Here is a 26,509-nt window from a genome sequence, read left to right on the forward strand (position 1 = left end):
ATTGATACAATAAGAATTGATATTCTTATGGAAGGGATTGATACAAGGTAGCAAAGTAGAAAGAGATGCTCTGTGTTAGGAATAGTAAATGCATTTTGACCTTCTGAGCCTACAGATGACACAGTAGTTACTTTAGGATTAATTGAAGCCATCAGTTGCTAGAATGATTTTTTTTCTTTTCCCCTGAGATTTACAGGAATATGTTTACTACATAGTGGTCATGTATCATTGTAATGGAATTAAAAGTCACCTTTTTACAATGTTTTTCTCTGTTGCTATTACAAATAAAACAATAAAATCTATCATTGTAATTTTTTTCTATTTTACTTTCATTGATGGCATTCTTTGTTGTAATTATTCTTTTGTCGTAATGATGCGTTGGGATTCACAGTATCTTGAAAACTCAGGCAGTACAGCAGGAAACATTATTTTTTGAAAGCTCTTATCTTTCTTCCTCTATGTGAGGCTTTTAGATGGAGTGGCAGAATTAAAATGTCAAGTCTTGGATCTGTTCTGTCTCGTAAGCAAGGACGGTCGTGCTGGCTGTACAGTGAGCACCCGGGCAGGAGCTGCATTGTCTGGCCTGGGAACTCCACAGCTGTTAATCGGGCTGCTGTTGTAGTGTGTCAGCGCATGTGTTCTTTGATTGAAGGAAGGCTACAGCGGTATGTCTGCCACCAGACTCTTCCAGTGATGGTTAAAAAACAGCTGACCTCCTTTCATCTTGTTTCACTAAGGTCTTTTTCTTATGACTATGAAGTTGAGGAATATAACTCCCTCTTGCTGAACAGAGAGATAAAAGGGATCATTTGTGGAAAAATTGTAAATTTTTTATCTGTGAAATAAAGTCAAATTCACAATAAGGGCTTCTTTTATAGGCAGTCTTTTCAGCTTAGAAATATATGCTTCTTAACTTTTTTTCCTTTTAGTTTGAGCTATCACTAAATTAATGGTATTATTACATTTTTATTATCAAAGATTTATCACTTTAATCCATTATTAGGTAACATGCTTTTAAAGGTAGACTAGCTCTGCTAACTTAAATTATGTGTTTTGCATTCTTATTTTTAAAAAGAGTTTAACAAGGAGGTTTGAACTGGTTGAACCTTGATGCTGCAAATTGATTAATGTGCTGCAGTTGTTAGTAGCTCTCTGACCAGTCTTTTTTAAAAATCTAAATGGTTCAAAGCACAGCTCTTAACAATGAAAGTTGTAGATGGACCTAAACCCATTTATTTTATTCAACTTGATGAACTACCTTTTAACTAACTTTAACAGTTTAGAGCAGAGAATGTAAATTTGTGGCTAGGATACAATAAAAAAAGCAAATGTCTAATAGTTTAGAAGTTAAGAATTTAAACAGCTTCATTGTTTTTATTCTTTTAAAAAAGAGTGATATTACAGCTTACATATCAGTGTATGGTAAAGGCTCATTAAAAGTCATGTCTGAATTAATAAAATGTTCACATTGTAGAATAAATTTATAGACTTGTAAGTTGAATTAGAGGTCTTTAGTTGCTCGAGAGACTTTTTACAGTTATATCTATAGATGATATTTATAGGTAAACTTGGGTATTTATGGCATCTTTCATTTAAGTCCATTGAATATTTCTCTTGCATATCTCTTGCACCATTCTAATTCGCTTCTTTTAGTTCAGTGTTCTCTTTTCAAGGTAAAAAAGTCAAGTTTACCTCAGACAGTATCAAAATGATATCAATTTTCAAGTTTATTGAGTCTGAATTGGAGATTATTTCAATATTTAATAGCTTCTGGGACACATATTTCAATATCCTTCACATGTAAGTATATTTTAGGAGTGAATAACATGGTATGGATTGTTGTATGTTTACTTTTATATCCTACTTTGTATATATTTAAATTTTTGAATCTTACATTAACTTTCAAAATACACTTGAAACAGAATAGTGAGCAGTTCTAGGAAATACAGTGTGCTGATCATAGGCTAGTTAATAAATATAACTTACTTTCATAATTATTGGGGAGGAATATTAAAAACTAATTATAAACATATCATACATATGAAAGAACATGTACAAATATAGTTTAAAGCATACTATAAATACTATTAGCACTCCTCCCTACCACCACCCCCAGAGTTAAAAAATAGATTATTAGTACCATGAAAGCTACCTGTTTCTTTTTTTCAAATACTTCTTCCTCAGCACAGGTAACCACTGTTTCGACTTTTACAGAAATCATTCCATAGTTTTGAAAGCTACTTCTGTATGCTTAAACAATATATTGTTTAGTTTTTGAAAACTGAGTAACAAGCACAAACTTAACTGCCTTTATTGGATGGTTCCCAAAAGATGAGAGAATCTCTGGAACATAGTCTGGCTTTGGCTTGCCAATTTACAAGACCTCTTTCTGGGAAAGTCAGTAGGCAAGGTCATGAATGTGTTCTGAGTCACACCTGTCAAAGTCGAGGTCAATTGACAGAGATTAAAAGAGACCAGGTACTAGTTCTCATCCCAAAAGGCTGGAGACTGCTCCGTGTTTTCTGCTTCTGAGTTCATCATGGCCCACATCATGACTCTCGGGAATAGGCCCAAGCAGAACAATTCTGGGGTGGTAAATTGTGTCCTCTTCTGATCAAGGTAGCAGAGCAGGAAGGGGAGATGTAACATTAGCAGCTCATTCCCTGTACATTCTGTTCTCAGAGAAAAACATGGTAGAATGGCAGAAGGGATCTTGGTGTCAACAATATGTCCATCTTGTAAGTCTCACTGCCCCAGTCTAGATTGGTTGCCTCCCACATTAGCAGTGTAAGCATCATTCTGAAATTCTTCCTAACTGTCCTCCTGGGAATTCTCTCTGACTCTCTTACATTATGTCCCTGCTGTTGCCTGTAAACCACTTTGTTATCTTTCTTTGTTTATGTTCTCATTTGGTGACATGTGTGTATACATATGTATATTTCCTTTTGATTCTTCAAAAAGTGGCATATACTAATCCATGACCCTGTCTTTTTGAGGTAACATATTGTAGCAACTTTCCATATCAGAAGATAAAAAGTTTCCTTTTTTTAAAAAAAACCTGTTCCTTTATAACCAATTCTAACCATTTCCCTATTGATTGTCCCTTATATGTTGTTTCCAGTGTTTTTGCCTTTATGAACAATGCTCTGATGAATAATGTATGTGTGTTATTTCACATGTCTGTAAGTATATCTGTATAAATATAGAAGTGAGCTTTCTGGGTCACATGATACATGCATGTGTAATTTTGATAACTGTTACCAAATTGTCCTCCATAGGCATACAGTTTTCACTGTGTCAGCAACATAAGTGTTTTTCCATAGCCTCACCAAAAGACTTTTGTACCAAACTTTTAACATTTCTGCCAATCTGATAGGTAGAAAATGGTATCTCAGGGTTATTTTAGTGTACGTTTTTCTCTTTATGAATAAAGCCCAATATCTTTTCATTTGTTCTAATTTTTTTGCCCATTTTTCTACTGGGTTTTGATCCTTTGATGATTTCTAAAAGCTTTTTGTGTACTAGAGAGGAAATATGTTACCAAGTTTATCATTTGTGATATGATTTTGCCTATAATGTGGCAATAGCTTTTTTTTTAAATGTAAGTTAAACATTTTTTTGTTTTTGAATTTAAAAATTTTAAGATTTTTTTTTTAATGGCTTCTGGATATTGAGTCTTAGTTGAAAAGGCATTTTTAATTTACTTCAAGGTTATAAAAGAATTTCCCCATGTTTTCTTCTGATACTTTTATGATTGACTTTTATCTAAATCTTAATCTATTGAAATTTACCCTGTTCCATGATATTTTCATTTTTCCCATTTGGCTGTCCTATAGTTACCCAAACTATATAGTATGCTTTCCCCACTAAATTGGTAGCACTCTTACTAACGTCTCATATTATTTGGGTTTTTTCTCAACTTGCTCTTGGTTGTGTTTGCTTATATGTTTAAGTACTAGATTTAACCTTTCAGTTATGAAGATTTTAATGCATTTGGTCAGTCATCTCTTACTACACTTTCCTCTCTGCCCCCAAGTTTTCATTGCTATTCTTATTTATTTTTTCCATATCTGGGTAGAACCTATCTCTCCCTTCAATCTCTCACATTAAAAAAAGAAAAAACTCTAAAATCTATATACTATTGCCATTTTCACTGGGATTATGTTAAGTAAATAAATTGGGTGGAAGGTGGATTGAAATGTTCATAATGATAGGACTTATCCAAGAACATGCTATGTCTTTCCATTTGATCAAATTTTCTTTTGTATCTTTCAGTAGTGTTCCTCATTTAGATATTACACATTTGTTTAGTTTATTCCTAGCTATTTTATATTTTCAGTTGCTATTATAGTTTATTTTTTGCTATATCTTTTGACAGTTCTGTTTGTGTGAAGGCGATTGACTTCATTATATTTATATATTCCCTATTAAATTCTCATTATTATAGTAGCTTTTTATTTAATTTAGTTCCTCTGGCTTTTCAAAGTAAAAAGTCATCTCATCTGCAAATAATTTTCTCTCTTTTATACTTTTATATCTCTGAGATTTATTTTTTGTCAAATACATCAGTAAAACTTTAATACAGTGTTAAATAGTAGTAGTGAATGGGGGTATTGAGGGATTTGATCTTATTTTTACTCAGTGTATATGATGGCTTATATTAATTAATATTATTAGATTTCCCTAATATCTCTGTATTACTAGAATAAAAGCCTCTTGGTCATACTGTAATCTTTGTGTGTGTTTTTTTTTAATTGTGCAGCTAGCTATATTCTGTTGCTGATATTTTATTTAGAATTTTTTTAGGTGATAGTATATCTGTGTGTACACTCTTGTCAGCTTTTGGTACCAATATTATGCTTCATGAAGATAATGATAGCTTCCCTTTTTCTGTGCCCTGGGACATAGCTTTACTGTAGTCTTCTGTGAAATTATTGGAGGTTTGTGTAGGGAATATGTAATTCAGTGACTTTAATGATGTTTTTTTTCTTCCTTGAAAGCTGGAAAATTTTCTAATGTTTTGGAAAATTATCTTTTTTTTTTTCCTGAATTTCCAAATATAATTACCTAAGAGTTGAGCAAAATGGTCTCTCATGATTATTTGTAATATCTTTCATTTAGGTGGTGATTCTCCATCTTTGTTATATGTGATGTTATGCTTTTCATGCTTATGTTTTTTTTCACGCTTGTCTTGATTTAGATTAGTTGGTGGGTTTATTTATCCCTGGTGCCCAGAAAATCAGCTTTTGATTCATTTATTTATTCTCTTCAATTTCTACTTTTTTCCTCTTAACTCTTTCCTTATACTTGTGTTCAGTTTGATGTCCTTTTCTAAATGTATAAGTTAGCTGCTTAATTTGTTTTAAATTCTTTTCAATCGATCTACATATATAAAGCTGTTCTGAAGAGTGAAAAGTATCTTGGATTCTGACATATAAAGTTTTCTTACTCTCTGAGAAGATTGCAATTCTGTTTAATTTCTCTTTGACATGATAATTTTTTAGCAAAAGATTTATGTATCATTTTCATATCAAGAAATCTAAGTCAAACAGTGGTTTCACATATATGAAAACCTGACTTTGCTTACTACCTTTCCCCTCACCCCACTGTTAAAATGTGAATTAGAGAAGATTAAATTTATCCACTAAGAGGGCCGCAATTAGTGTAAAAGATGATAATTTATTGGCTTAAATAAATCTTTATTTTTGAAATATATTTAGTTTTATTCTGAGAGTTTTTCGTGAGGTTAGATCTTTTCTAAACCATAAGAGGTGTAGAACCATAAGCCTTATCATTTACTAAGTGCTGCTGATGACTTGAACACGTGATTTTCATTGACAACTAAATTCAAATAAAATAAAAATCAAGTTCTGGAGTTGTCTTCTTCTTGTGGACAATATTCTGGACTTTAGTCATATATATATATGTTTATGCATATGTGTATATATATATATATAAAATAATCTATATGGAGGTCATAGTGACAAGTTTAATAGCTTCTTATGTATTACGACTTTCTTTGTAGATAAGAAATTTCATATGGTCTACTTGTTACTTTTTGTCCTGATTAAGGAGTAAATCATCTTAGGGATAGAGTTGGGGAGAGGAAGGGAGGAAGCGAGAGATGGGGGATAGAAGAAAAAAGGAGAACTTATTCTAAACCTGTAAAAAAAAAAATGGGGCTAGACTGCTTGCATTTTGTTGACTGTGAAAAATACTTTAAACACAAGAGAGAACCTGTATATAGGAACCTTCACTTATTTGGGGGAGAATCTGGCAACACAGAATTATTCATGCATGGAGTTTTAGAACTGGAGTAAAGGATACATTTAACTTTCTAAAAATTCAGTCATTTTAATTTACAGGCTAGGGAACTGAGATCCAGTGTATGTTGCTGTTTGAAAATCCTCTTGTTAAGAGGATGAAGCTTGAATCAGTTGTCATTGAAACCAGATTCTATTCACAGGAACACAGAATAATGCTTTGAAAGGATACATTCTAGTATAGATTCTTAAGAAATTCTTACTGCTTTGTTTTATAGCGAATACAAGCTGGCATTCTAAAAGCATTCAACAACCCAACTACTAAAACTGCTGATGATGAAACTAGAAAAAAAGTCAAAGGTATGTTGACAGTTTCACTGTTAAGAGTTTTTTCTAGAAGAAATTATTGTAAGTTTGTTTTTAGCGGGGAAGTAGGAGAGGAACTGAACATTATGTGAACTAATTCTCTGAAGTAATGAGAATTTACTTATTCCTGTGGTGGCAAGATAGTCTAATGGGTCATAGAAAGAAAATGTTAGAATCTATGTGAATTAAAAAAAAAACTAGTATCAAATATACAGTTTGACTGATGCACTTAAGAGAAGTATCCTATGGGAGATTTGAAAGGTTGTTGAAAGTAGCAACCTCCCTTGGAAGTTCACTTTTATCATACTGTGTCATTTTTCGATAGTGGATTTATGGATATTGGCTAGTCTTAGCTAGACAAAATGCTTCAGTGTTCCAGAGATTCCTTCAAGGAAATCATTATTTAAGAGGATACTGTTAAGTCAAGCATACATGTCTGCTCCTAGTGTTGACTCTTCATCAGCCAAAATATGAGGCAGAAACAATGATTAACTAACTGATCAAAGCTGATCATTTATAATGATCAGTATTTAAATGTAGGTTTATATCCCATTTATTAACAATTTATTGTGTCCTATAAATATATTCTTCCTTGAAGTAGTAATTCATTTTTAGAAAATGTTTTAAAATATTATTTCTTACTTTATTTATTCTCTTTTCTAATTCTGTTTTTATAGCATTATATATAAAGCATGTCTATATGAACAAATATAAATACATTAAGCTTCTATATAACAAAACTTTATGTGCAGTTGAAGGTTCAAGATTTTAAAAAATAATAGGTTCTCGGGTATGCTCTGTTCTTTTGTTTTGAGATAGTGCCATCTAGTGCATGTTTAGAATAACTGTTCGTTTTTTCTTTCACCCTTTTTCAATTTTGTAATCTGACTTATTTTCAATCCCTTGTACAGTTTTCCTTAATGAAACATCTTAGTCAAACATAACTTCTAAATAGTTACCATCATAATTAATAGGTATTTCTTGATATGTCCAGATAAAAATCTGCTCTGTCATTCAGTGCTTCAAGTAATGTTTTAAAATGATTTGAATTGTTTGCATGAAATTTGAGGATAGAGAGCCAAAAAGGATGGAAGAGAAATTTGAAAGAGGAGTGAATAGGTTTAAAAAACATTTTTTTAAATATATTTTCCCCTGTGGTTTACTGTGAGAAATTTCAAACTTCCATTAGAATAGTGTGAAGCCCATGTGCCTGTGTGCCCATAATCATGCTTAAATTACACTTGATTCATGTTTCATCTGTTCTCCCCCAATTCCATATTATTTTGAATCAAAGCATAGGCATCATTTTCTTTTATTTATAAATATATAAATATGTAACATATAATATATAAATAGAAATAGAATGATTTTAGCATTTTTATGTAACAGGAGTTAAATATATAGCTAAGTTATTAATTTCCATGTTAGTTCTTTATGCTTTGCAGGGTTTACTTGTCTTTTACTACTCTGTTGTTCCCACAGTTAGGGTCCTGGCATTTGTAGCCCTAAATCATAATCTCTTTTCTCATCCCTCTGTCTACCTCTAGGTTAGGCACAGAGGCTTTTTAAAGGGTTTAGTGGGAGCAGTTGACTGTGGTATGAACAGTGGTGATTACTCTACTTATTTTACTTCTTAAAGTTTAAGAACAATCAGTTTGTTATTTATTTGAGACTGCAGTAGTTGATAGTCACATTTTCTCTATAGCATTGTAAAGAAAATTATAGCATCGTATAGTAAAATATATTATTAAATATGGTCCCAGATTATTCAGATTTCTTTTGATTCAACAGAAAAAAAGCCTGTTACATTGTTAGGTTGATGGTTGATATGTTTTTTGCATTAAAAGTATTATTTTTACAGCATATGGAAGAGAAGGTGTGAAAATGAACTTCATAGATCGTATCTTTATTGGTGAATTAACTAGCACGGTCATGTGTGAAGAATGTTCAAATGTAGGTACTTTGGAATTCTCTTCAACACGGACTAGATTATAGTCACATTGTTTTATTGTTTTCTTTCACATGTAATGATCAGCAGTCATTTTTATTTGTGACAGATGACTACATAGTAGTTTTTGAAAGTCTTTAAAAAATATATCCTTCACTGCTAGAAAATAAACATAATGTATAATTTTTTTTAAGTAAATGTTATCTAAATTTTCCTCTTGACACACCTGTGAAGTTCATTTAGCCTGTTTTAGTATGGTCCTATGTGCTCGCTAGTCATTTGGGTTGAAAATGAAAGAGAAACTTCTGTGAAGAGAGTAACTACGTTAATATCATTATGCATTGCCCTAAATTGTAATCCCAATAGAAATAATTCAATGTAGTGACATAATTTAGACTGATCTTCTTTAAAAGTTTACATTTATATGACTTGTTCAATTTTTTCTTAAAAAGCAGACTTGACTCATCTTTGAATTTAGTGATAATTTCATTTTGAATGCCATCTGTACTGTAACAGCTTCTTAAGGACTGTGTAAATTTTTACAGGTTTTTCAATTGCTTGGTAAGGAATATTTCTGGAACTGTATGGCATATAATAGGTTTAAACTTCTGTCAGATTTTAATCATAAAAGAGAGAGTTTTTATATCTGTCTTCCTATCCCAGATTGTAGAGTATCTTCCCTCTCTAATCTTATAAAATCAGGATTATATATTGTATCTCCTTCAAGCCTATCATAGTGAAGCACAGAATGTGTCATCATGATACTATGGTTGACCCTTGAACAGCATGGGTTTGAATGGCATGGGTTTGAACTGCAAGGGCTCACTTATACACAAATTTTTTCAATAAATACTGCTAAAGTCCTACACAGTCTGCATTTGGTTGAATATGCAGATGCAGAATCCCAGATACAAAGCGCCAACTGTGAAGTTATGCTCTAATTTTTGACTATTCAGTGGGATGGGGGTCAGCATTCTTAACCCCCACATTGTTCAATAGTCAGCTCCACTTAGGTTTCTAATATATTCAACGTAGAAGTTGATTTCTTTTTTCATAAACTATAGAGTATCTTTTAAAATAGAATTATCCTGAAGAATCTTCAAAACATAGTCAAGTTCTCTAGCTTTTCTCATGGCTTTTTCTTAACATTTCATATTTTATTTATGTTATGTCATAACATATATCATATGTTATGGCCCCAATTTCACTAAAAATATACTTATATCCTCAGTTAATCAGTTTTATTATATAAGTTTATTTTAAAAGTTACTTTAAATATTCCACATTAGTCATATTAGCAGTATTATAAAAGTCAACTGTGTTGCATTTACTGAAGCTTTGGATTATCTTATTTTGATTAACTGCATATGTGTTGCCATGGGGTCACAAAGAGTTGGGTACAACTGAGCGACTGAACAAATGTATTGCTATACCCAATTAAATTACTCTTTCTTCCAGGAATGCTTTTTAACTTAAGATTTTAAGTTTTCCTGGGAAGATTTCTTTAAGAGTTTACAAAACTACATTGTTTACATTAGAATTCTAACTGAAGTTTTCAATGTGTTTTCTTTTTAAGATCTCCACGGTGAAAGATCCTTTTATTGATATTTCACTTCCTATAATAGAAGAAAGGGTAAGGAGAAAAACCTTAAGTCTTTTTGTGAAGGACATTTATAAATTCATAATGTAGGCATTTTTGAGTATATTATCAAGTATCTGAGAGTCATTAGTCTTATACAGTAATTGAGTTTGTGCAGTGTATTTGATATTGGAGTTTGTATATGTATGAGTGAAGGATGATATAGTTCCTAATCTCAAGGAATTTAAACCCTTATGCTTTATATTTTGAGAATTAACATTTAGGAAATTATATTTCAAGTGTTACAAATATTAAAAAGTATATGATATCCAGAATTTATTTCCTAAAGAAATTTTGTATTATGTACATGCTATCTATATAGGTTTCAAAACCTGTACTTTTGGGAAGAATAAGTAAATATGGAAGTTTACAAGAGACAGATACTGGTCAATACAGTGGCACTCTTACTGTAGAAAATACTCATCAACCCAGAGCCATCAGGAAGCATTCTTCATCTAAAGATATGGTAAGATTATATGCATTTGTGAAACAAATGCTTTTTGAAACATTTTAGTAAGAAAAAAATTTTAAAGTATACAAAAATAGAGAAAAAGGTACAATAACCCCCCATGTGCCCATTTCTCAGTGTCATAGTTGTCATCTCACAGCTAGTCATGTTTTATCTGTCTGTCTCACATTTTCCTCCTCCTCATCCTAGGTTATATTGAAATAAATCCCAACATATATCTAAATGTATGTCTCCAAAGGATGCTTTTTAAAGACATAACCATTGTGTCATTATTGTACCTAAAAATATTTAAAACTTATTGGACAAACATCTAGTCATAATTTTAATTTCTGTAATTGAGTCATAAAATATTTGTTTCTGCTTTTTCAAGCATATTTGAATTTAGGATCTTAAAAAGATCTATAGATTCCCACGTCTCATAAATGTCTTTTAATCCACAGATTCCACCTTTTTTTTCTTTGCAATTTATTTGTGGAAGACACGAGATCATTTTTTTCCAGCAGCCTCACCTTCCCACATCAATAGTAATGCATTTTGCATATTGTGGTAGTTCGTTTTGCATGCAGTAATTCATCTAGATGTTCTTAAGAGATGCCTCTGTTCCCTTTGTTTCCTCTCTAAGGCAGTTAGAACTAAAGGCCTAAGTAGCTTTAAGTTTGATTATTTAATTTTTTGCAAGAAAACTTTTTCCAGTGATGGTATGTATTTCCCTCAGGAGGTGCATATTACGTTTGATATGTCTTTTCCTGTGATGTTATCAGTAATTGATGACCATTGTCTGATCCACTGTTTCACCAGGGACTCACTAGGGAGGGTGACCATGGTGATTGATGAATAAAGCCATATAAATTTAAAGACATCCATTTGAATTTGCACCTTGTTAAGAAAAAAAAACGCTTTTTTACATGATATGATTTATACTAGCTTGGCAAATTGATGTATTACCAGATTTAACTTACTCTGTTCAAAAGTCCTTTAAGGGGCAAAAGTACAGAGATTGTGCAGAGGTTTACACTTGAAAAGCCTCCAGCATAGCACTGTTCCACAGAAGTCCTGTTCCCCACCCATAAATAGGTAACCATTAAGTTGGTTCCTTGTATAAAAAGTTTATTTTTAAATTAGAGCTTTTTGTTAGCATACTGTTCATTGTAGTTTGGGTAGATTTAGGAAATGGATTTCAGAGGTACTAGAAATAGTATTTAAATAATTGTGAAATGTTTAAATAAGACTTATTAGCATTTATTTTCAGTAAGGTCACAAGATTCTTTTCTCTGAAAACACTATCAACTTACAGAATCAGCTAATTCATGGCAGAAAATGTACAAGAAAATCTGGAGAAGATAAAGCTGCTGTCATATACCAGAAAAATGAAAGCCTTGAGGTGAATAGAGACTCTTCATTGTTTGCAAGCGTCATGAACACCGAGTTGACTGTGACTGAAAGCCCTACCGATGGCAGTGAGAAAGAAGACAGCCTTTCTGAAAGTAGCGTTGATGCTGACAGCGAGGCTTCGGAGTCTGAGAGTGCTCCGAAACAGACTTTGCTGCTGAGATCCAGAAGCGGATACTACACGCACACAAATGGACACCCTCACTACCCGTCCAACAGTGAACCACTCACTAGGGAGGGCGACCATGGTGATGAGGGAGTGGCTGAAGCTATTTCTGAACTTCATTTGAGCAGCACTATAATTCGAGCTAGGGATTTTGACAGAGAAAATCAGCCACTAAGTGTTTCAAATAATTTGTGTTTTTCAGAGGACAAGCATATGGTGTCTCAGAGCCCCCAAAATGCTTTTCAGACCCTTTCTCAGAGCTATATAACCACTTCTAAAGAATGTTCAGTTCAGTCTTGTCTCTATCAGTTTACATCTATGGAATTGCTAATGGGGAATAACAAGCTTCTGTGTGAGACCTGTACTGAGAAGAAACAGAAGTACCAAAAGGAAACCACTTCTGCAGGTAAATATTTAGCTTAACTTTTTTTTTTTAAGTATTCATGGATTATCTGATAATCAGTAACTAGTGGCTTATAGATCTTACATGGAGGAACCTAAGGACCTGTCACCATACATTGGCTGCTTGAAGTCAGGGGTTGTCTTACTCATATTTGTACCTTAGCATTGAAGACACTGACTGGGCAAGAGAAATTTTCAATAGAATTTTGTCCAAATTGAAGAACAGGAAGTATCCATCTCTGCCTTGAAAATGCAGATTCACATAATCTTATTTCAGGGAACTAGCTATCTCACTAGACGGACCTTTGTTGGCAAAGTAATGTCTCTGCTTTTGAATATGCTGTCTAGGTTGGTCATAACTTTCCTTCCAAGGAGTAAGCGTCTTTTAATTTCATGGCTGCAGTCACCATCTGCAGTGATTTTGGAGCCCCCAAAAATAAAGTCTGACACTGTTTCCACTGTTTCCCCATTTATTTCCCATGAAGTTATTGGACCAGATGCCATGATCTTCATTTTCTGAATGTTGAGTTTAAGCCAACTTTTTCACTCTCCTCTTTCACTTTCATCAAGAGGCTCTTCACTTTCTGCCATAAGGGTGGTGTCATCTGCATATCTGAGGTTATTGATATTTCTCCTAGCAATCTTGATTCCAGCTTGTGCTTCTTCCAGCCCAGAGTTTCTCATGATGTATTCTGCATTTAAGTTAAATAAGCAGGGTGACAATATACAGCCTTGATGTACTCCTTTTCCTATTTGGAACCAGTCTGTTGTTCCATGTCCACTTCTAACTGTTGTTTCCTGACCTGCATATAGGTTTCTCAAGAGGCAGTTCAGGTGGTCTGGTATTCCCATCTCTTTCAGAATTTTCCACAGTTGATTGTGATCCACACAGTCAAAGGCTTTGGCATAGTCAATAAAGCAGAAATAGATGTTTTTCTGGAACTCTCTTGCTTTTTCCATGATCCAGTGGACGTTGGCAATTTGATCTCTGGTTCCTCTGCCTTTTCTAAAACCAGCTTGAACATCTGGAAGTTCACGGTTCACGTAGTGCTGAAGCCTGGCTTGGAGAATTTTGAGCGTTACTTTACTAGCGTGTGAGATGAGTGCAATTGTGCGGTAGTTTGAGCATTCTTTGGCATTGCCTTTCTTTGGAATTGGAAAGAAAACTGACCTTTTCCAGTCCTGTGGCCACTGCTGAGTTTTCCAAATTTGCTGGCATATTGAGTGCAGCACTTTCACAGCATCATCTTTCAGGATTTGAAATAGCTCAACTGGAATTGCATCACCTCCACTAGCTTTGTTCGTAGTGATGCTTTCTAAGGCCCACTTGACTTCACATTCCAGGATGTCTGGCTGTAGATGAGTGATCACACAGTCATGATTATCTTGGTCGTGAAGATCTTTTGGGTACAGTTCTTCTGTGTGTTCTTGCCACCTTTTCTTAATATCTTCTGCTTCTGTTAGGTCCATACCATTTCTGTCCTTTATTGAGCCCATCTTTGCATGAAATGTTCCCTTGGTATCTCTAATTTTCTTGAAGAGATCTCTAGTCTTTCCCATCTATGGTTTTTCCAGTAGTCATGTATGGATGTGAGAGTTGGACTGTGAAGAAAGCTGAGCGCCGAAAAATTGATGCTTTTGAACTGTGGTGTTGGAGAAGACTCTTGAGAGTCCTTTGGACTGCAAGGAGATCCAGCCAGTCCATTCTGAAGGAGATCAGTCCTGGGTGTTCTTTGGAAGGAATGATGCTAAAACTGAAACTCCAGTACTTTGGCCATCTCATGAGAAGAGTTGACTCATTGGAAAAGACTCTGATGCTGGGAGGGATTGGGGGCAGGAGGAGAAGGGGACGACTGAGGATGAGATGACTGGATGGCATCACCGACTCAAGGGACATGAGTTTGAGTGAACTCTAGGAGTTGGTGATGGACAGGGAGGCCTGGCATGCTGCAATTCATGGGGTCGCAAAGAGTCGGACGCGACTGAGCTACTGAACTGAACTGAGCTATCTGAAGTCTTTCGAGAAATAATTTCTGTAAAACTTAATTGCAACACCAGTGAGATTAATGTCCTTCACAAAAGTCATATCATGAGATATAAATTCGAAGATTTTAAGTAATAGTATATTATAAAGCTAGCTATATACTAACTATGTTTTGTTGACAAGAGAAAAGTAGAAAAGGTTGATTTGTCAAGTAGGAAGTTTTTGGTGTACCTCTAGCCTTGATTAAATGAAGAAAAAATTCTGATTCTTAATGACTGTTTTAAAATGTAGGTTTTATTATTCAGGTATAATGAGCCTAACAGATGAGATGATTGCCACTGAAAAGGTAGTTTATTACTTAAGTGTAGTTCCCAAGAGAAGAGGACACACTAAGACATGCCACCCAGGGTAACAAGGGGAAGCACCAGGGTTGGTCGGGAGACAGAGGGAGCAAGGGGGAAAGTGCAGTCAAGTGCCTTTATTGTGGTTGCCGAGGGAAGGAATGAATGGAGCAGGGCGAAAAGGTTTAGAAGTGAATAATCTGAGGTATAGGGACTGTCTCTAGTGGTCTGGTACCTGGCTCTGGTGTGAGTAGGGCAGGTTAATAGTGACTTAGAGTATCAGAGCCCAGTATAGGAGGTAGTTGGGTAAGGGCTTTGGAAATACATATGAAAGGCACACTTAATTTGTTTACTGTCTAAGAATTAGGCCCTGGAAAAGGCACTTTGCAGTGTCAGCAAGGCCCCAGATGTCAAAGCATCAGAATGAAAATATGATTAATACATTAAAATTAATGTCTAGATGGGAGAGGAAGAAATGCCAGCTTATACTAATCCAAGTTAAATATGCAATTGGCCTTTGAAATCCTATCACAAATCTTTCCTAACAACGTCTTATTTTTTTATTAATTTATTTTTAATCGGAAGATAATTGCTTTGTAATGTTGTGTTGGTTTCTGCCATACATCAACATGAATCATAGATATACATATGTCCCTTCCCTCTTAAACCTCCCTCCCACCCCGCCCCACCCCTCTACATTGTCACAGAACCCCAGGTTGAGTTCCCTGCATCATAGAGCAGATTCCCACTAGCTATCTATTTTACATATGTAACAACCTTTTATGGAAATGTCCCATTGTTCCCATGATACATGATCTTCTTTCACTGCAATGAGTTATGGACCCAGTTTTTTCAACTACAAGTATACTGGAAGGCGTTGACATAAGTCACTTCTGGTCTATCAGCTTTCCAGCTTCCAGAGTTGTGTTGCAAGTGTCACCTCCCCTGTTCTTTGTCCTTATAAGTGTGTGGCTTAAAAATAAAATCCCTTTCATATCATTGGAGTTTTAGGGTTGAGTTGAGTCTCCCAGTAATCAGAAGTCTTAATTTCTTTTCTAACATTTTAAAAAATGTGGTATACTGCTTCTGTTTAAATGTTTACTATACTTTATGGGCAATAATGTATAAGATGTAATTTATAAATAAATTTATTATATTGTATCTTATGCAGAAAAGAAAGCAGAGGGGGTTTATACTAATGCCAGGAAGCAACTGCTCATTTCTGCTGTTCCAGCTATCCTGATTCTCCATCTCAAAAGATTTCATCAGGTAAATTCTCTTTAGTAGTACTATACATATTTTCATCATATGTTTTGCAGAGCCCTTAGTCTTGTAAGGCTTCCCAGGTGGTGCAGTTGTAAGGTATCCACCTGCTAATGCAGGAGATGCAGGAGACACGGGTTTGATCCCTGGGTCACAAAGATCCCCAGAGGAGGAAATGGCAGCCCCCTCCAGTATTCTTGCCTAGAAGATTCCATAGACAGAGGAGTCTGGCAGGTTACAGTTCACGGATTGCAAAGAGCTGGACACAACTGAGCGACTGAGCGTACACACACAAGTCTTGGTACTGTCAAGGATTAGACAGTAATTTTTTGAACTTAAAATTTTTCTTGTGAAATTTACTGCGCTTTCAGCCATGATAGCTTATAAGACTTTTCTAAATAAGATTGTCTAATTCACAATATATGAAGATTTAGCTGGTATGGTAGGAACCTCAGTGGTGTGTGTCTGTGACAGAGAGAGAGAGTGTGTGTAGGTTTGTGTCCGTGGAAAATAGAATTTTTAAGGAACCCTTAGAAGTAGGGAAATAACAAGGTACACATAGCTTTCTGAGGTTTTATCCCAGTGGAGAAGAGTGCTTGGGCTGAGTGTGGTTGGCTGGGACTAATTGCAAAAAGGGCTACAAGGCAGGCCTCACTTTTCTAGGATTCTAGTGGGAGAGAACCTATTTTTAAAAGTTTTTCTCCAGTTGGTTATACTTTAATGTCTTATCTCTCTCTCTCTCTCTCTTTTTTTTTTTTTTTTTTGTATTTGATAAAATGATTTTAAAGTTTCTCCAGAAGAAACTTTAGTAATTAAATACTGTGGTCAGAATTGTCAGTGAATTTGAGTACAATTTAAAGTCTGTTGTTATGATATAGGACGAATCTCAAATCAGTTGGGAAGAAGGCTAGGTTATTCTCTAAAGGACTTAAGAAAGGTGTTTGAAATAAAAATTTAGAGCTTCCTTCTAGACCAAATATGTTGATATCAGTACTGTTTTCAGACAGATTTTTTTAATTGTATGAAACATTATAAGAAAACTTCAGGAAAATTACTAACCTGATCCTTGTGTGAACAGTTTTCTAAATATAAAACCGTTGAAAGAAATCTCAAGAGATGGAAAGCTTTGATGATATATCTGCTACATATCAGGTGGGCGACAGATGGACTAGAAGAGATTTTTCTCTGTATCTGCATCCCTACCCATGGAAATTAGATGAAGTTCTTGATTTCCTATAGCCAACATTACAGAAACTCTGTGGAAATGGCCATGGAAAGCAGAAGCAGATGTATTGTGTCTCATTACAGTACATCAGAATGCTAAATGGAAGGTGTATATCTGCAAGGACTTGGTGTGAATTTGCTAGGGTCATGCCAGATTTGAGAATGATATACCATGGTTATTTTATATTTGGTACTTGCATCCCTTTTAGGAACAACCTACAGAAGGAGTTCATGCCCTTACCGGGAAATTTTTCTAGACGTCTAGGTACGTCAAGTCTGTATATTGTTACCCTGCTCGTTTAACTTCTATGCAGAGTACATCATGAGAAACACTAGGCTGGAAGAAGCACAAGCTGGAATCAAGATTGCTGGGAGAAATATCAATAACCTCAGATATGCAGATGACACCACCCTTATGGCAGAAAGTGAAGAGGAACTAAAAAGCCTCTTGATGAAAGTGAAAGCGGAGAGTGAAAAAGTTGGCTTAAAACTCAACATTCAGAAAACGAAGATCATGGCATCTGCTCCCATCACTTCATGGCAAATAGATGGGGAAACAGTGGAAACGGTGTCAGACTTTATTTTTTTAGGCTCCAAAATCACTGCAGATGGTGACTGCAGCCATGAAATTAAAAGACACTTACTCCTTGGAAGAAAAGTTATGACCAAGCTAGATAGCATATTGAAAAGCAGAGACATTACTTTGCTGACTAAGGGCCGTCTAGTCAAGGCTATGGTTTTTCCAGTGGTCAAGTATGGATGTGAGAGTTGGACTGTGAAGAAAGCTGAGCGCCGAAGAACTGATGGTTTTGAACTGTGGTGTTGGAGAAGACTCTTGAGAGTCCCTTGGACTGCAAGGAGATCCGACCAGTCCATTCTGAAGGAGATCAGCCCTGGGATTTCTTTGGAAGGAATGAGCTAAAGCTGAAACTCCAGTCAGTACTTTGGCCACCTCATGTGAAGAGTTGACTCATAGGAAAAGACTCTGATGCTGGGAGGGATTGAGGGTAGGAGAGAAGGGGACAACAGAGGATGAGATGGCTGGATGGCATCACTGCTTCGATGGACATGAGTCTGAGTAAACTCTGGGAGTTAGTGATGATTAGGGAGGCCTGGTGTGCTGCGTTTCATGGGGTCACAAAGAGTTGGACACGACTGACTGAACTGAACTGAGGTCCCTTCTTGATCTCAGGCTAGATGTAATGTCTGCAAAGCCACATTCTCATTCCCTGGAACTGTGAAATAGAGGGATCAGAATCTCTAAGCAGTGTCTCTGCTTCTAGCTTTCTTGTGTCTCTGAAAACCTATTTCCCCATACTAATTTTAGATTTCTATTAGAAACATCCATAGAACCTGAGAGAGCTCAACAAGATGGAGCTCTTTGTCATAAATATAGCAAGTGATTAATATTGAAAATAAATAAAGAGCCCTTAAAGACTGGATGGACATGAGTTTGAGTGAACTCTGGGAGTTGGTGATGGACAGGGGAGGTCTGGCGTGCTGCGATTCATGGGGTCACAAAGGATCGGACACGACTGAGCGACTGAACTGAACTGAACTGAAAGATCAATAAGAAAAAGATCAAGACTCTAATAGTAAAATGGTAAAGAACATGAATTGACAGTTCATAGAAGTAAAAAATTCCAAGAAAAAGTAAAAGGAAGTTCCATTCTTTCTAGCAAAACAAATGCAAAATACAATGACAGTGGGATTCCTCTTTTAGCCTGCCCAAAATTGCAAAGATTATAACAGTGTTGATAGAAGTCTCTTCTCTTAAGGGGTAATTTTTCAACAGCAAAGTACTGTTTGGGGAGGACACATAAGCCTGACATGATCTCAGACATTGCAGGTATCAGCTGCAAAAAAAGGAGGCAAACAAATTGAATACAGATTAAGTTTTCCTGATATGACTTCATAATTTCATTTCTGATATCAGGTTAAGACTCCTAAAGATTACTTGAAAATGTAAATCACTGGCAATATTTTGGTCAAAAAATAAGTTGTTTTTTTTTTTCTTTAAAGAAAGATAAGAAATAGGCAACAATCTATAGTAAGTGTTATGTGATTAGTATGCAAATAAAAAGACTAGTCATTGAAATAAGTAATGAAACCTTTTCATGAAAGGTTGCGTCTGTATTAATTTTGTCTACCCAAACGGGATTCAAATATCTTCTTATTCTAAAAAGAGTCCATTTTTATTTTTTAGTTTCCTATCCAATATATTTGATGGTCTGTCAGTAAATTTTTATTATTACTTAATGCAAATATACATTTTTCAAGGCCTGCCTTTGGATACTAAAAATAGAGAAGGAAGTAGAGTTTCTTAATCAACATGAAGATTCATTTTGACTTATATAATATGTAATGTTTACTTTTATTGATAAAATGATTTGGGTGTTCAGGCTTTTTTCTTTTTAATGAATGAATATCACTGAATTTTAGAACTGAACATGACCTAATCTAACCCATTTATCCCCATTTTCTGCCTTGATCTAGATAAGGTTGTCTAGAGTCAAGTTAACTGTTAACCAGTCATTGAGTCAGGCCTGTAACACCAGACTCTTGACCCTTCAATTGAGTACATTTTTAGGTAGCATATGTGTCAGTAGCTTAGCTTCAGTCACATTGAGTTTATTTTTCAGTGTTGAAATGCACAGTGAAAGTAATTATTTTCATATTGTCTGTGGTAAAAATACCCATGTAAATGAACTATCTTTGCAATAAGTTTATGAAACCTAATTGAGAACTTAGTCATATATCAGTTTTGGATTGTTGATGTTTTAATAGCTATGAAGAAACTAACTTTTTGGATTTCCCTTTTGGTTTTAATTAAAATTAACAAACCCAATGATCTATAAATTAAGTTTGTTACAATTTTTTTTTTTTGAGGCTGGTTTGAGTCTTCGCAAAGTAAACAGACATGTAGATTTTCCACTTATGCTTGACTTAGCACCATTCTGTTCTGCTACTTGTAAGGTATAGTATATTATTAATATATTTAATTGTCTTGCAAATAATATGCTTTAGAATATCCTATGTATTGTTTATTAGACCATGTCTTTCTCCCTATCTCCTACCCTCTGTCTCTCTTGTCCCCTTCCTCCCTTTCTTCTTCCAGCCAACATTTAACACACTGAATATGACTTTTGTCCTTTGGGAGACAGAATAAGTTGAAAAGATGCATAAAGCATAAGTGAGGCATGATGTTACTGATCAAAGCTGCTTGTAAATGCTGCTAGAGTCAGATAGTTGCTGAGAGAAATAAGCAGACTTTGTGCCCTCTCCTGTTCCTTGTGAATGATGTGCTTAATTGGTAGTAGTTGTAGCATTTGAAGAGTTTTCTTCTCGTTTGTAAACCGGTGTACTAGTGCATTGTCTTTCATGCCATTTCATTTACGTAACTGAGACTAGTGTACTTGCCAACTGAGTACAAATTTAAAATTAATAATACTTTAATAATCAGACATAGAAAACAAGCTGGTTTATATTTGCTTGTGCTTATATGTGAGAACTAACTGTAAGTGAAATTGACGACTTTACTTTCCATGTGGAAACCACACAGTTCTGGGGTAACTCACATATTGCCCTGTTCGCCATTTCTAGTTAACAGTCTGGGTTTAGTGGTACATAAACTTATTGAACTTAATAATTTCAATACATTGATCAGTCAAGACAAAAATATCTTAAATGCAGTTTTTCAGTGAATCCAGTTCGTCTACTGCGGAATACCAGCACTTTTCTGCCAGATGTTTATATTCAGTCTCCATACAATTTGATATATTCATAGAACTTGATAATCTGGCAAACAAAATGTCTAGCAAGCTGTGTATTAAACTTACAAAAACATATTTTTTAAAAGTACCTATTATGGAGAATTTCCAACAAACACCAAAGAGTACAGTACAAATGAACCTCTCGCCCCCAGATCCTACCTATATGGCCAGTCCCACCCCATCCACATACTCATCTACCTCTTCCTTTTATATTAACTTTTTTCTTACATTATTTTGAAGCAAGTATCAGGTATCCTTTCATTCATAAATCTTTTCCTCTATGTTTCTCTAAAAGATAAGAATTACCCCCTCCCCTCCCTTTTAAACATAACCACAATACACTTTCACGCCAAAAGAATTAGCATTACTTTTTATATCTTCTGGGCTTCCCTAGTGGCTCAGATGGTAGAGTCTGCCTGCAGTGTGGGAGACCTGGGTTCAATCCCTGGGTCAGGAAGATCCCCTGGAAAACGAAATGGCAATCCACTCTAGTATCCTTGCCTGGAAAATCCCATGGACAGAGGAGCCTGGCAGGCTACAGTCCATGGGGTCACAAAGAATCAGACATGACTGAGGGACTTCACTTCCACTTTCTATCTTCTAGCATACGTATTTCCAATTGTCTAATAAATTCTTTAAATGAATTAATATCCAAGTAAGGACTACATGTCATGATTGAAAAATCTCTCTCTTAATACATAGTTTCCCTCTCCCATCTCTGCTTCTTACAATTTATTTGTTGAAGAAACTGGATCATCTTTCTGGTAGTTTCATAGAGTTTAGATTTTGATGATTATTCCTTTATCCTCTTGATTTCCTACAAATAGGTAGTTGGATCAAGAAAAGCTTAAATAGATCCTCACCCCACCCCTCAACTTCCACCCCAACCCCTGATAAGGCTGTTTCATAGGGAGTTTCTGTTCTTTCATCAGGTGGCACATAATGCCAGTTACTTTTCTGTGATGTTAGCAACCAGTGTTGCCCAATGAGTTCATTAACAGTTACAGAATGGTGGTATCCTGTTACTCTTTCTTCATTTATTTACTGGAATACTTCTATATAAAAGAAATTCCTTTCATCTCTTTAATTATTTTACATTATAGTTCTTTTAGAAAAGGCAGGATAAATGCTCAATTCTTTCCCCATTCTCCTTTTAAGCCAGTTTCAGAATAATGAATTTACTATCATGCTCAAACTGTGATCAGTAAATTTATCATTATGAATTCATGAATTTTAACACACTAAATATGTTTGAATTTACTGCACTCTTCTTTTAATTCATAGTCTAATACATCTAGTGGGTCCATTGTTGACCACTGAGAGCCTCTTCAGGTTGGCTCCTCGGTTCTTTAGACATGACCCCTGTGGTTGCTCACAGAATGATTATGCCACCAACTGGATGTTCACTTGCTTATTTTAAAATTTTCATTTTTAGGTATTATTACTTAAATTTTTTTGTTGTTGTTTAATAATTACATAACGTATTTATGTAGTTCTAAAGTCAAATGTATAAATCAAGGTAAATTCAAAAAGTGTAAGTTTTCTCCATGTCCGTTCTACCTGTTTCTTTCCTTTCTTTAGAGGTAACCATTTTTTCAAATTATTATTTATTCATCTATAATTTTAAAAAATATAAACAAATAAGTACATATCTATTATATATATATAATATCTCACCTCTTTAATAATTATAGCTTACGAGATGTATCCTTTCTTTCTACCGTATTAACATTGTATCCTGGAGAGTATTTCATAGCAGTGTTTAGAGATAATCTGCACTTCATTTTTCAAACAGCATAATACTCTATTCTGTGGATGCATTATAGTTTATTCAAGCTGTCCCCAGTTTATGCACTTTTGAGTCTACAGTTTTTTGGTATTACAAATAATCCTGCAATCACTTGTCTGGTGCATGTGTTTTAACATATTGCTCATGATACCTATGAGATAGAGTCCTAGAAAAGGGACTGATAAATCCAAGAGTAATGCACGTGTAGCTTAGCTAAATAGCATGAAATTTTTCTGAATAGAGCTACCCTTTTGCATTCTCACATGTGAGCACTCTTTTTCCCGACAGCCCAGGCAACAGAAAGGTCAAGTTTTTGCATTTTGCTAGTCTAGTACAGGTGGGCAAGTACCCCAGTATAGTGTTTTGCTGTTATTTTAAGTAGGATATACATTTAATTTAATTTTCCTTTATAATAAGATGTCACTAAATATTACTAATTAATTTGAGTTTTTTTTTCTTTGTCTAAAAGAATGTAAGTGTGGGAGGTAAAGTTCTCTATGGTCTCTATGGCGTAGTGGAACATAGCGGCTCAATGAGAGGAGGTCACTACACCGCTTACGTGAAAGTGAGAACACCCTCCAGGAAATTACTGGAACACATCACTGGAAAGAAAAATGTACCTGGTATGCCACCCTAAGTTTGTTTTATTCTTAAAAACAAATTAATTTATTCTTTTTCTGGAAGAAGTAGGTTTTTTAATGGACACTTCATGTGGATTCACTTTGTTAAGTGAGAAATACCTTAAAGAGTACCTAGATAATCTTAAATATTGTAAAACTGTACCCTTCACATCATGTGAAATGGCATCCAGTTTTTCAAGGTGTTAAGTCATTGTGTTTTGCAGTGGAATAGCATTTTAATAGTATCAGTAGTTTTTGAAGATATACTAGGTCCTCAGAATAGAGCTAGAGTTAAAAATTTGCTTCAGTCATCTATGTATTTCTTTCTTTCTCTTTTAGTGTAAATGCACTTTTCCTTAAATAAGGCTATCTAGTATTTCACTAGATATTTAAATGCTCTTAATATTAATGCTTTGAAAGAGTTCATTTTGGAATATGTTTAACCCCAAACAGCCTTATGCAATGAAGTCTAACATTAGATACATATAGTTAATGATAACTTTCGTGTAAAGTCAGAACATACTTATTGTAAAATTATACTTCTTTTTGTTTTGTTAGGTTTGAAAGAAGCTGATAATGAATCAGCAAGCCAGTGGGTCCATGTTAGTGACACTTACGTGCAGGTGGTTCCAGAATCAAGAGCACTTAGTGCACAAGCATACCTTCTTTTTTATGAAAGAATATTATAATTATTTGTTAATTAGTATTGATAATGATTATTTAGGTCACTTTTATTTAAATGCTGCAGTGTTAACCACAATATGCAATGTGCCTTTGTAGTCTTTTCTGTAGGAATAGCATGTTCCTCAAATGTTCCTGAACATTGTTACCATTTTGGTGAATCCTTTTAAAGTAAATTTACTAAATGCATTCAGGGACTTCCCCAGTGGTTCAGTGGTTAAGACTCAGCTTCCACTGCAGGATTGGGTCCCTGGGTAAAGGAACTTAAGCTTCTGCATACCTTGTGGGATGCAGCCAAAAACAAAACAAAGTAAAAACAAAACTAAATGCTTTCAAACTTATATCCTTAAAATAAACATAAACACATGTTTTTAAAAACTTACTTGTCCTGGAAAAGAATAACAGAGTTCACAATAGTTAACTCCTTTATAATGTGACTTATTGCAGGCATTCAGAAATGATGCTGGCTAAGTCAAATCATTCCTTAGACAGTGTTTCCCAAATGTGACTCACATACCAGTTTTCTGTTTTCGTGTGTGTGTGTGTGTGTGTGTGTGTGTGTATATCTCCTGTGCCATTGTTTATTATTCTTAACCTTATTTTTTAGCCTTTTTAAACCATAGTGTTATTTTGATCATATTCCACATTTTATGTGCTAGTTATATTTTTTCTAATAAGTATTAAAATAAATGTATAACTATTAAAGAAAAATTGTTCACTCATGTAGCACTCCACTTAAAATCATCTCAGGGCTATCCAGTGGTATATCACCCGGCTGTGTGGGAAACATTGCTATAACATGTGCTATGCTGTGCTTAGTTACTCAGTCGAGTCCATCTCTTTGTGAACCCCATGAACTGTAGCCCGCCAGGCCCCTCGGTCCATAGGTATTCTCCAGGCAAGAATACTAGAGTGGGTTGTCATGCCCTTCAGAGATCTTCCCAACCCAGGGGTCGAACCCAGGTCTCTCGCATTGCAGGTGGATTTCTTTACTGTCTGAGCCACCAGGGAAGCCCAAGAATACCAGAGTGGGTAGCCTAACCCTTCTCCAGGGGATCTCCCTGACCCAGGAATTGAACCAGGGTCTCCTGCATTGCAAGGGATTCTTTACCAGCTGAGCTATCAGGGAAAGAAGCCCTTTTTGTAACATATACTTACACAATTGGCATAGTGACTTTATCATTTTTTATATGACTCAATCATATAAAAAAGCACCACTGTTACTTCAGTAATATGGATTTACAAATAACATTGATTAGCTTATTGCTTTGAGGTTTTGAGAACTAGAAAAATACTAAAATATTTTATCAACATACTATATTCAGCCTATTCATGATGGAGTTGAGAATAATTTACAGGTGATTAACCAAGATCAAAATGTATTTATAGATAATTGTTACATGTAGAATTGGTAAATAGAAGTTGTTAATTCATATGGAACCATAGGATACTTTTGAAATGTAAATTACCAAATCATATTTGTAAATAGAGAATTATATTCTTATACTTAACAGGAAAATATGCATTTTTCTGGTTCTGTAGAGCAGTAAATATTAATTATGATTTTGGGGTTTTGAGATCACTTTGTCTTTAGTAAGCATCATTAGTAAGTTCAACTAGGTTTTGTTTTTATTTTAATGGACCATTAAGTTGGCATTTCTGATTTTCTTTCAAAATAATTAATATCAAAATGATGATATTTCCCCCCACTCCTAGAAAACAAATTATTAAGCTGTCAAAACTTGCCATGAAAATGTTACTATTCCTTAGGCTTAAATGTTTAAAAAATGACTACTTTGGTGTTACATTATTAAATCAAAACACATAACTGGATGGTTCAAGCATCCTCATCATTAGTGCTCACAAATGATAGTACAGGCAGGTGCTGGATAAGTGCCTGGTGCTAGTTCATTCTCCTGTTGTTAAAGAAGTGGCTATAGATAACGTGTGGAAATATTTAACCAAGATTCTGACCCTTCTTAATATTTAAGTGTATATAATATTATCAAGGTTATTAGTGCTGCCTTTTGCTATATGGATGAATGGAATTGTGATTAGTGTTAAAGACAGTAATAATATATGAAATTCAGAGCTTTAAAAAGTCATTGCATAAACTCTATTTTTAAGCTGTCAAAATTTCAGTAGTAGTGATTTCCTTGATTTTTAACAGTGAAATGATGGAAAAATTTATC

The 26,509-nt window shown here is 34.7% G+C and overlaps 1 protein-coding gene across 1 annotated transcript in view; it reads left to right on the forward strand.

The window, feature by feature from the left end:
• The window catches only part of USP45 (ubiquitin specific peptidase 45), a 49,503-nt gene extending 25,178 nt beyond the window's left edge, over window positions 1-24,325 (forward strand). The window contains exons 9-17 of the mRNA XM_052645870.1: window positions 6,542-6,623; window positions 8,491-8,582; window positions 10,154-10,210; window positions 10,539-10,682; window positions 11,980-12,646; window positions 16,139-16,236; window positions 20,344-20,430; window positions 23,486-23,639; window positions 24,195-24,325. Of these exons, the coding sequence (XP_052501830.1) occupies window positions 6,542-6,623; window positions 8,491-8,582; window positions 10,154-10,210; window positions 10,539-10,682; window positions 11,980-12,646; window positions 16,139-16,236; window positions 20,344-20,430; window positions 23,486-23,639; window positions 24,195-24,325 (1,512 nt within the window). The remainder of the gene's footprint in view (window positions 1-6,541; window positions 6,624-8,490; window positions 8,583-10,153; window positions 10,211-10,538; window positions 10,683-11,979; window positions 12,647-16,138; window positions 16,237-20,343; window positions 20,431-23,485; window positions 23,640-24,194) is intronic.
• The last annotated feature ends 2,184 nt before the right edge of the window (window positions 24,326-26,509 follow it).

The sequence above is a fragment of the Budorcas taxicolor genome, chromosome 9, assembly GCF_023091745.1.
Source record: "Budorcas taxicolor isolate Tak-1 chromosome 9, Takin1.1, whole genome shotgun sequence".
NCBI lineage: Eukaryota > Metazoa > Chordata > Mammalia > Artiodactyla > Bovidae > Budorcas > Budorcas taxicolor.